This window comes from Chrysoperla carnea, chromosome 1 (genome assembly GCF_905475395.1).
Source record: "Chrysoperla carnea chromosome 1, inChrCarn1.1, whole genome shotgun sequence".
Classification (NCBI taxonomy): domain Eukaryota; kingdom Metazoa; phylum Arthropoda; class Insecta; order Neuroptera; family Chrysopidae; genus Chrysoperla; species Chrysoperla carnea.
Window position 1 is genome coordinate 4,487,727 of NC_058337.1, and position 13,027 is coordinate 4,500,753.

Consider the following 13,027-nt stretch of genomic DNA (forward strand, 5'->3'; position numbering starts at 1 on the left):
TCGTTCTTTTTTTTCTCTTCAAATTTGGCAAGAAATGAAGAAATGGTATCAAAATTTCATAGAAATTCCCATTTTCGTGTCTTTTGTCTGTATAATAAAAGGTTTATAACTAGTTTTGAATAAAAATTCTAGTAAAATCTGGAGAAAAAATTATGTTTTGATTGTACTTTTACCATGTATAGATGATATTACCTTTCCAATATAAAATCGGTTGTTTAGGTATTTTCACCATACCTATATATATATATATATACAAAATAGGAAATAACTGTTTTATATCAATTTCGTATATATTTTCATATATACTTCATACATATAAATTACATACATACATATAGTAAGTATACACCTGCTGTGCTTGCTATATTGAGGCTACCAACCAGAGCTTTGATTCATTTTCAATCTTTTTAAAAGCTTTTCAATTATTTTAAACTAATGCATGATGATTTTATTTCATATATAAATAATACTGCTGAGATAAAATCAGGATAAAAGCATATACAGTGCTTTTTTTGGGGAAAATTATAATCATAAATATTATAAAAGTATCTGGTTTTTTTTTTTTAAATCGTGTATCGATTGAGTTTGACATTCACCTAGATATGGAATTCTTTGTACGAAAGAATCTTCTAATAAGAATGTTAAAAGCTTTTATCAAAAATGAAATTTTTAAAATTATTGATAAAATCAACAGAAAAGAATAATGGAAAAGATAAATGAAAAAATCACGAAATAAAAAAAACTTTTAACAAAAAGAAAACCGACTTCAAAAGAAAATCTTTTCCAAAACAAATGAATACGCACTAAATAGTAAAAAAATAACGATAATATAATGTAGTAAAAATTATTGTTTTTTTTTTGGAGTCGGTGTCAGTCAAGGAAACAACTCTGACAGAACAGTTTGCTACATTAGCTTGGCTGACACGACTCCAAAAAAAAAAAAAAAAAAACAATAATTTTTACTACATTATATTATCGTGTTATTTTTTTACTATTTAGTGCATATTCATTTGTTTTGGAAAAGATTTTCTTTTGAAGTCGGTTTTCTTTTTAGTGAATCTGAAGTACACTAACTAATTTTTCACTAAAAAAGAATCATCGAAATCGGTTGACGTGATATTGAGTTATTCGTCCTCTTGTCGTGCATAATGAATGCTAATTTAAGTCTTTTATGGATTTCTCATGGATGTCGTTGTCAGAACTAGATTAAAATGAAATGGGACCACACGAGAAGTACCAGCTTTCAAATGGATAAAGAATCATCAAAATCGGTTTACCCAGTCAAAAGTTCTAAGGTAACAAACATTAAAAAAAAAAAAAATACAGTCGAATTGAGAACCTCCTTTTTTTGGTTTGAAGTCGTTTAAAAAGTGGCCTTGTATTCATAATTGAAACTACTGAAAAAGCGGTGTACTTCATGTTTTAATTAGTACAAATTTTTACCACCAGTTGACGGGAATTACCTGATTTGAATTTGAATATTTCGATTGGCCTTTAAAAATGATGAGTACATATCTTGCCATCTGGTAGTCTAAAATGGAACCACTGAAAACAAGCCAAATCTTCTTTTAATTATTACGAACTAAATTACTAATAGCACAACTTGAAGCCTTGGTTTTCTAAGCCTTGATCAAGGCTAATTAACAAAATATTGATTTGCTTATCCTGATAGAAGCCTTGGCCAAGGCTAATGAACCAAATTGCTAATTTTATTTATGTTTTTTGCTCGTATAATAGTCGAGAGAATTGCCAATAGTTTATTTCGGGAGGTTCAAATATTGTTTAAGCTTCGGTTGTGACAAATCCGCTCGTTTTGTCGCAACCGAAGTAATCATTAGACGTTATGACATACTATACATTACATTTATTAGATTATCAATAGAGTTCCCGGTATCCCGATAAAAACATGATAAACGACACAAAATTAAGCATTTGTTTCTTATACCCAAGTTTGAATCAATATCTTGGCTTAATTTTGATTTCTATGCTTGGAGATCCAAGTTTGAACTAATATTATGATTCAGTTATATCCGAAATATTCTTGAGATACACAAAATCAAACTATAGACGATATTCGATTCAAAAAGAGATAAAACTTATATCTGTTTCTTTCATTGTATATACTTTTAGTATATGATATAGTGTCTATGATATGAATGAAAGTATATATGAGTACCTACAACAGAACAGAACTTTTACAGATATTTAATAATTCCGTTCACATAATGTCTGTAATCACAGCATGACGCGTAGCGACTATAACTGAAAAAAATCGCAATCTCTTAACACTCCCAATGGACTTATAAAATTTATAGCTGATTTGACATTTTCTTCGTGTTGGACTTTAGTGTATATGCTGTACGTTTATTCTTCTAAACATTTTCGATAATAATAAGGATTCTGTAACCATGGAATTTGCAAAGAAAAAACACTATCGAAATTAAGTGTTCAACGACTTTGTAGAAATTATATTAGCGAACACTGGCTATTTTGCAATTAAATAGCAATGACAGTTTAACAGCTAGCAGTGTAAGGTTTTTTTGAATTTTAACTGTCAGGGAAAGGTTTCAAAAATAATAAAGATTTCATCCTTTAAAGAAGACATTTTTAGGGTATGTGAGATGAATACGCAAAAAAAGAATTGAAAAAACTCTTTAGAAACCCTTTTTTGATTTGTAGATTTTCGTGGCCTGAGGTTCATTAGTGTCTAATCAATAATTGATTGAGTAAGAAATTCTCAGGTAGACCAACCTCACTTCTCATCGTTTTTTTAAGGCAAACCTGTGAATTCAGCTCATTATTTTTCATTCTAATAGCTGTTCTAGGAAATTTCTTCTCCTAACTTAGAAAAGAGATTTCCTCTTAAGAGTATAAAATTATATACGTCTAATTTAAATCTTGAATAATACAAAATGGTATTTCGACGTCAAGTGCTAAAAAAAGTTTTTTCTTTCAAATAAATCCTATACAAATCTTCAATTTTTTTTCGATTTCAATAAAACGAAACCATTTTGATAAAAAATATTTATTTCACACTTAACTGATTTTATTTTTACTCTTTTTTTTCTATATCATTTCTATATCTTTCTATATCAGTTTCGAGCACATACAAACTCAGACACACATATTATATATATATCTATATCTATAACATCTGTTTTCTGGACGAAAGAAATAAAAATCTTATATCAAAATATTATTTACAAAGTTTTTTACGACTTTTGATTTATTGATTGTACGAGATATATATTTCAATTGAGAAAAAAATGTGTTGATCAACAAATTAAACATTGGACAAAATTATATCTTCACTTATCTATAAAAATCCGGCTTGAAGGACCAAAAAAAACATTGTTAATTAGAAGAGATTTATTAAATTAGACTAAGGTAGATAATTAGATCTCTGGTTAAAGTTAAGTTTTTTCCCCTCAGGAATTTAAGTAAAAACTACGGGCTTGAAGGACGATACGTTATTTTGCGTAGGAAAAAGTAAAAAGAATCGAAGTCTATTTGAAACAATATTATATCTAACTAATCTTCTATATTTTTAAAAATCCGGCTCGAAGGACCAGATTATTTATTGTAAATAGATTGTTTATTTGTTCATTTAAGTAAAATATATAAAATATGAAAATACTCATCTTCTGCGTTCTTTAATCTTTTGGAGACTAGAAAAATCTTAAAAAGTTTAAGAGTGTTATTAAACCACACTTGTCTTTCACGTCCGAAGGATTATATGTTACTTTGCGAATGGACAAGTTAAAAAAACAAAGAGTATTTGGAACGAAAAATGAGATAAAAATGTTTTGATTGATTAACACAATACGCATATTTGCAGCTAAAATTATCGTTGAAATTTGGATAGCAATGATCGAAGATTGTTAAAAATTTAATGAATTTATAGCAATTTAATTGTTGGGATATGATATCAAAAAAATTTCATCAATAAAAATCCAATTTCAAATCTTTGTAACTGTTCTAAAGTGCACAATAAATCTCATACACAAAAACAATACATTTAAGCTGAAAAATATTTTAGCAATAAATTTCTTTTATTATACCATAAACTTGCTTCGATTATTTCATCATTTTCCATTATTTATTTTTATTTACCAGAATAAAAACAAATTATTTATATTTATATCTCGTAATTTTTTACCATGTGTGTAAATCTTGTGTCAATTCTTCAATTGCTACCAATTTGAAATCTGGAAAAAGGCAATTTAATTGAGAGTGTTCTTAGATATGTTTCAAGTGCGAGTTCAGAGTTTCGTGCTCGAAAAATTTATCGGGAGTTTTTTAAATTTCGTAAATTTCACTTGTTAATTAGCTTGATGCATATGAAGAACGCGCCCACCAATCTCTTAAAGATTACCGAATGGTTGACGCGAGTGCTGACGGATTAAAAAGCCTAATTTTTCGAATTTTTATGAAAGTATGTGATATTCGGTGTAATTGCATTCCATTAAATGAAGCATAAAAAGTATTACAACAAATGCATTCTCTGTTATAAAATAAAATTCTCAAGTCTCAATTATTAACGCCTTACTTGTTTTAATACAATTGTTATTGTTTTAATATATAAATGATTTTTATATGTTTCATATACTAACATCTTAAAATAAACAATAACCATAGATTTTCTTTTTATTGTATATTTTCTAAAAAAAAGTTTATTGTTTTAATGGTCCTAGTAAATTACACTTATAACTAAATAATTCAAAATATAATGGTTTCTTGTTGTATATATATTTATATATAAAGTCATCATTTTTCATTCAGTATCATCATTGAATATATATTATTATATGGTTCTAGATTATATGTATAAAGCACCATATAAAAAGTACACACATGTAGAATAACTTGAACTGTCCTTCTTGCGATGAAATATACATGGAGCCTACTGAACAAAACAGTTAAGAATATGTATATTTTTAAATATTGGATAATTTCTGAACTCCGGCTCGAAGGACTATATATGATTTTGTGGAATGAATTTAAGATTATGTTTGGTCAGTTTAGAGTGACTGTTCTGAGAGTGAGACACACTTAGAGTCCGTTGTGATACCAAAAAGTGGACTGACCCATCCCTGGCCACTAATCCATTAGAATTATTTAGAGTTGTTAATTAGAGTTGTTAAGAAGAGCAAGAGTGCTTTGACGTCAACAACTGAGTTCAGCTCAGAGAGGTTGTCAAAAAATCTAAGTCTGATGAGTCAATCATCTCATGGCAAGACCTAGACACTCTATACTCTTCCTCTTCATGGTTGCTGCTTCTGCAACAATCGTGATTAAATATGACGTTATCATGATCATTTGAAAAGGCAGCACTTTCGAAAAAAGTCACAGAGAGAAGTTTGATAAACTCACCAAAAGGAAGCCACTCAGGAAGTTCTCTCCTCTTCCTCTTGTTTTATTCTGTGTGGTACAATTTCATTGAACTATATTATACAGAACATTAAAATGTATAAAGCATTGATATTATTTTCAATGATTTTCATATGAAATATTATGCCATTCGTTTTAGTTTTAAGGGTTAATATTTATTTAACATTAAATTTGTGTATATAATAATAAATATTTTGCTTTACCCCTTTTTCTTTGCCGTAAAACACCTGAGAACCTTGGATGTGTATGTATGCATATTTGGATATGAAATCATTATTATTATCTTTAAAGGACCATTAAAATTTTGTGATATATTTTCTTATTATGCGACGAAAATGTTTTAAAGTATCATTTATTGAGTGGTATATTATTATTTGAAAATTTTAGAACAGAAAATTAACGCGAGCAATTAAAGGGTGATAATGGTTACGCTGATAATATCTTCTAATGTTTTATGTTTGCAAAAAATAAATGTACCCATGAAAATGGAATCGAACCCATGATATTCTTGAAAAGTATTTATAACCAAGATGGGAATCGAACCCACAACCCTCGTTATGCTCGCGGCATCCGTTCAATAATCTATATTCACTCATGCGTTCTGCACATGCAAGAAATAATATTCTTTAATTTACAAATTTGAATTAGTGAATAATTTTAGAACAAAAACCAAAATAATCGTAATCATATTCAATAATTACATTGTAAATATTTATTCAATTAATTCTTTACATATTAAAAATGGCGATTTTATTTGGAAATATACTTATAGGTTATGTACTAGTAAGAATGCTTTCAATAAAAATTATAATACAAATAAATCATAAAAAAAGTACACGAGAAATCCCGACTTTTCAAAGTTAATGTTTTTTTACTTACACTTTTACTCTTGCGATGAAAAATCTGAAAAATGCATAATTCGAAAAATTTCTGACCACATATATCATTTGAAAATAACAGTTAATTATGTTTTTTATGTTTTAAATCGAAATTATGATCAATCGATGCAGCTGTGAAAAATGAATATTGTTTAATAAATAAATTGAAATCATGTGATTAAAATACGGTTATAACAAATTTTAAGTGATCAAAATATTAATAATAATTTGAAATTATATAATTTGTTATGTTGAAATTCAAATCCGTAAGCATTAAATCCATTCTTTATAATTCATTGAGCGCGGCGACAGTGGCACTAACTAATTTGTGCTATGGCTACTCTTTATGTAAATAGAATGGGTATATTTAACACTGTTGAAAAAACTTTGGCATAAAAACAATGGGTCATAAAAATCAGGTTTTTTTCTTCTCAATGTTTTGGAACATCTTAAAAGAACAAAATAATATATTTTTATTTAAACGAGGAATAATTTTAGGAATCAATAAAACTTTATATAAATACATTTTTTGATTAACAAAGTTTGCAAAAATCACAAAAAATTCTTAGGTCATCGAGCTTTTTATTATTATTTTATTGTTCAAAATTGGCTGAAAAAATGATGAATTATATAGGTTATCTTTTTCGATTGGATATTTCTATATCAAAAAATCTAGAGAGTGTGATACAAAACTATCTAAAATATTTAGACAATCTTGTAGTTTATAATAATACCATAAAAATATAAGGTTATCGATGATATCAAAACAAAAGTTTAATTTAATTATGAGTTCATCGAAGATCCATTTGATGAACAGACACGACTATAGTTATAGAATATTGATGATTGAAGAAAGATATCTATATTATCAAATTTATAAGCAGCACTTGCACACAATATATTATACATTTTTGCTAAGTCGCGTATTATTGTAAAGCTAAAAATAACACATTATTTGACTACAAAGCAGGATTATATGCATGTACCGTGCAAAAAACCAATTTTTTTTTACAATTCTGTAAGATCGTTGACTCAAGAAATATTTACTTATTATAAGAACATCAACAGCCAAGTAAACACGATTACTTCAATCCGGTAATTGTTTTTACAGTGTAGCAGCGTTTAACTAGACATAAAATAAAAATAAGAATAATAAAAATAAAAATAAGTAAATAAATAAATAATCATTGTATCAAAGCTCCTGTATCTGTACGTTTTACGTATACTTAAAAACAAATAATATAAAAATAAAGAAAGAGATACGTACGTAATCGTTAAAAATGTGTTTAATGGTGATGAATCTGAAAGATCTGTTAATGATTTTCAAATCAGTTACAATAATGGTGTGATATCGTTGGTGTGTTCGTCGAATTGAAACACAACCAAAGCTCACACAAAGCTCAGTTTCGATATCTATTACATACATATACACACACATCCATATTGTACGGTTATATACATGTATAGGTCTTTTTACTGATAAATAGTAGCTTTTTTTATACTTTGAGAGACACCAAAATTGAAACAAATGTAAATGATCAGATTGCCGCTGCCTGGATTCGAACCCACAACCTAGGTCTAGGTCACAAAGTAGTCAAACAGTTAAAGTCGATTGCGCTCTAACTCGCTAAGCCACTTAGTCTCTTATAATAGTATTTAGGGTATTTCCTCGGGATACCTGCCAGATTTCCGTCAGAAGCAATTAAAATTTCCTGATTTGAATGCTCTGTTGTTTCATTTTTGGTGATTTGAATGCTCTGTTGTTTCATTTTTGCTAATTCTATACCGAATAGATTAATATACAACCGAGCTTTGCTCGTTTTGCGACCAAGCATTATCATAGACATTTCAACAAACTTTCAGTTTCGGGAAGCCATTCAATTAGAAATAAGCCAGTCAATTAGAAATACTATTTGATTTACAAGTGCTTTCTTCATGGTACTTTGACTTGCATAGAGACTTATTTTGTTTTTCGCGCTTTCTCTATTTTTCTCGTTTCTTCAGGGATGTCACACTCAAATTAAATTTCTCATGATTAATACTATTTGTATCTGAAATTTCATCAAATCGTGAACGACGTTTTCGAGATGAAATTTATTCATATATTTACAGGAATTTCTTGTTTGAATGGACAGTTAAATTAAGTCATACACCCCTTCTTATTTCTAAGGTGAGGTCTCCTCAGAAATCCTTGCGGTATTAAATCTACCAAAAAACTTCGACGAGCAATAGAGCTGTCGAGCATTTTATTTAATTTTTACTATCCCATTTTCTTCACCAATCACTGTAAAAAATTCAAACTCGTATAAAGTTCAATGTTAAGTGCTTTACTATACATAACGTTACAGAATAGAATGTTGAATGAAATCGGGAGTTATCGATTTCAATCGTTTGCTTGTTAACTGCCAGTCACGTCATTTATATCTCAGCCGTGATTCGTTTTCTATATAAGCTCCGCCTGCTATTTAGGTGAGCTTTCTCTCTGCATGTGTGTACACAATACAATAGTAACTATATTCACTATGCTTACCATCACATATATAAAGCTCTTGTCTCTTCTCTGGTTGCTATAGTGACTACAACTCTTATAAATGAGTGAATATTTATTGTAAAGGGAGGTTTGGTATGTCTCTGTGTGTGTATATATATATGAGAGCTTTTTTTTGCTTGTATAAAGCTCGTAGTAGCTTCATATAGAACAATACACTTTTATATTTATGATGGTAGCAGAGATATATGTAGATAGTAAAAAAAGCTTTCATGTTTCTTAGGTAAATAACTAATCTGACTTTGTATATTGTTATTTTGAAGAGCTTTGTGCTTCGTTTTTATTTTTTATTGTCTATAAATTAAAATTGATAACCTTTTTTTTTCGTTGTTGCTTTTATTATGATGTTATTATTTAAAGAGAGTTTGTGAAATGTTGGGAAATAAAAAGTGTCGCATATCTCGAAACTTTATGGAATCATTTTGTTCTGAATTTTGTTGAGCGAACAAATCTATCCTGGTTGGAGCAATAAATCCCGGTATGATTCTCAAAAAAATAAAACATCATATATCCCATGTTGTTAGAGAGTTTGAATTGCTTTCAATCCTTCAAGCGAACCTTTCAATCAATCACCTTCTAGCGTCGACGTCTCTCTGCGAATAATTTCTGCTTCATAACTGGATTGCTTGGTTGTTGCCTTTTTCCTTCAGCTGTAAGCTCAGCGGTAGGATCATTTGAAGTCTTCTCAGGCTTTATACATTTAAAATAGGAATGAAGAGTACTTTATCCAAACCAATTTTCTTAAAAAAAGAAGAAATCCTGATTGATGTTTTCGGGAGGGTGAATTACTTCCATTTATTAACCTCTCGTGGAATCTTCCACCAAACGAGTCTTTCAATCAACCACTTTCTAAGGCCGGCGTTTTTTCTACGTTTGCTTTCTACTTCGTCGATGAATCGCTTTATCGCTTTCTATACTGCATTTGTTAACTCGGTGGCAGGATTATCGCATGTTTTCTCAGGCATAAGACATTTAAAACAGCAATCCCTAGAGCTTTCCCCACTTCGAAATTCTTACAGAAGGAGGACACCTTGATTAATGTAAATACAATTAAATGATTCTCCCGAATGGATTGTCCACACCCTTGTATTACCTTTTCTGGAATTGCATTTCCTTCTAAAGTGTTAATATAAAGTATGCTACGGGCATAGGACCGTTATTGGTCGAGATTGTTATTACAATTTCAGTTTTGGATGAACGTTTGGAACTTCACTTTTCTCGAAAAGAAATTATTGAGTATTCTTCGTATTTGAAAATACAAAATGAAGTATCTTTCTAAACCGAAATAATCCTAATCCACATTTCTAACTTCCATTGATTTCGTTGAGGATTTTTGATGTTTTTTCAATTCAGTGCAATCAATTTATGACAGATTCAAAAATAGACAATATTTTGTTTAGAAATTCAATCTATTTTGATAGAACTTGTGTTTAGTTTCAAATTCCATTTGAAAATATTTATCATTTTAGAATGAAAAACAAAATTTTCACACAACATAATAAACATAAAACCAATGAATGTATTTTATGTATTTATGTTGTATGTACGTATATTATTATTATGTATTTTAGGGTTTATGTGTTTTAAATAATAACATGAACTAACAACAAATACCAGATTTAACAATAAAACAATCTGTTTTCTGTGTTAAATAACATACATTTTAAATGAATCACTACAATACAGTAAAACTTTCAAAATCAGTAATTCTTAGTTTCATTTATTGGGTCTTGAGCCAGACTAACAATTTTCTAAATTCGAAAATCCAAAAGAACGAGAATTATCGTGGGAAATCTGGTAGAAACTATGTTCCTTTCGTATCTTCGTACATTATAAATGTAGCAATTACTTTTCGAAAAAAAATTAATTTTATAGCTACTTTTACTCACAACCCTATATGAATTAGTTTTAGTATTAGTTGGAAAAACTTCTGATTTTGTAGTCAACCCAATATGTGTATCAAACTCATTTTTTAAAACAAGTGAAAACAAACAATTGACTGATTTAATTGTTGAAATACCATGCATAAATAGTGTTGATTACCACATTGCACATACATATACAATTTATGTAATACCTACTATACAATTTACGCCTAATTTGCGCCTTCACGAGTAAACAGTGATGTTTACGAAAAAATATTTCTAACAAAAGTCTTTTATCTTTTGATAAGGAACATTTTTGAAATTTCAACTTTTGATCTATCTCTAACGGTTTACAATATACATGGGGCAAGACCCAATTGACCTATGTTGCTCAACCGGAAATGGACTAATTATGTCATTTTATGAACATCTATACCAAAATTTTGTTCATAGCATCAATATTTTTAAGCGTTACAAACTTAGGACTAAACTTAGTATACCTTGCATATTACATATATGCATGGTATAATAAAATGTAGACAAAAAATACAAATTGTCAAATTATAAAAATATTTTAGCATCTTGAATGACCTAGATGAAAATGGTCGCTTTTTTGTGTCCTTTTTTATGTTACACTTTTCTATGTTTATCTTCTGACCCGCAAACAAATCAGAACGTGCGATAAGGAACATTGTTCCAAAAATCTAGTTTGATTTATTTAGAACTATAGCTGTGAAATACCCACTTTGCCGGGAAACTTCAATTTTAAATACAAGGAATATTGTGTTAAAACCTTCACCTCATATGCTGTCACTTACCCTCCTTTTGTTCAAAATTTCGTTTAACCTCGAAAATTATCAGTCTACTATATTATGCATGTATTATACATAAGAACGTCCCTCTTGAATCATTCTATCTATTAGAAAATCCCGCATTAAAATCCGTTGCGTAGTTTTAAAGATCTAAGCATACATGTGGATATAGGGACAGCCAGGCGGATCGAAGCGACTTTATTTTATACTTCTTATTGATTTAAATTCTTTATTTTTCGCCCATGAAGGTTATAAAGAAGGAGAACGATCGCTACGTGTTAAAACATTAGCGCGTCTGTCCCTGAAAATTTGTATAATTTATAGTTCATTTTTCAGCCACCAGCCGCGCTGTCATCAAGAAGTAGTATCTGCGAAGTTAGCTGTTTATGAGTACAAGTAATAATGTACAAATTGATATATCATTTCAAATTAGCGCACAACAGCCCGCTTTTATTGATACTACTTAGCGGTCGCAGCGCCTCACTTATTTTATCCATATTTCGGGGACAATATTTTCTATAGTTATCGTTCTCCTTCTTATAACCTTCATGTATTAGCCTGTAAACAATGTTGACTGTAAACAATTTACAACAATTAAATATATACACAAACCAAAACTTACATATGTAAACACATTCACACAAAGTGTGAAAATTTAATAATATTATCATCATCATACAACGAAAAGTACTGTTTACAACCCAGTTATTGTTTACAACGAAAATATGTATAATATAATAATGTATTGTTTTAACTTGTTCCAGGGGAAAAACCACACAAGTGTCAAGTATGTGGTAAAGCATTCTCACAAAGTTCAAACCTCATCACACATTCAAGGAAACATACTGGATTTAAACCATTTGCATGTGATCTATGTGGCAGAGCATTTCAACGGAAAGTTGATTTACGTCGTCATAAAGAAACACAACATACCGAGCTACGACCCATGGTGTCTACGTAGTGCCAACTAAATAGTGGTGTTGTTAGTGGTGGTGGTGGCAGCACTAGTGCATCAACTACTACGGGGGTGGTACTACCGTCGGGGATTCCCCCGCATCATTTAATACAATCAAGTCATCATAGTAGTAATTTACAACAATCACGAATACCAACAGCCGTTACATCATCAACAACAATCACGTCACGAACGTTATCAACATCTAATAATAGTACAAACAATGAAAATTTTCCATCAAGTGTTATTAATAATAATAGTAGTACAACAATACCTGCATCGCAATTGTTGCGTAGTGTTTCTAATAATATGGGTATTCCATCGGCAGCGGCAATGTCTACCATGTGGTATACGGGTGGTATGACATCACATCATTAAAATTTATTTCGATTGAAATTCTTTTTTTCATGATTCGTTGTAACTTCATTTGTGTTTTTGTAATCCGTCACCAAAAGCGTTATTTTTCCAGGGGACGAATTACTAGGAGAACACAAAAGGGATTTATGTGTCTAGGTACTCCATAGTAAAAAAGATTACTGGATTGAAGTAATTTTTTTACTTGGCTACTGATGTGCTTA

At 29.6% G+C, this 13,027-nt stretch overlaps 1 protein-coding gene across 2 annotated transcripts in view; it reads left to right on the forward strand.

Moving 5' to 3' along the window:
• The window catches only part of LOC123290563 (zinc finger protein Gfi-1-like), a 125,037-nt gene extending 112,217 nt beyond the window's left edge, over positions 1-12,820 (forward strand). For both annotated transcript variants that reach the window (XM_044870796.1, XM_044870797.1), the window contains exon 5: positions 12,259-12,820. In XM_044870796.1, coding sequence (XP_044726731.1) covers positions 12,259-12,455 — 197 coding nt within the window. In that variant the 3' untranslated portion in view covers positions 12,456-12,820. The remainder of the gene's footprint in view (positions 1-12,258) is intronic.
• Positions 12,821-13,027: the final 207 nt, after the last annotated feature.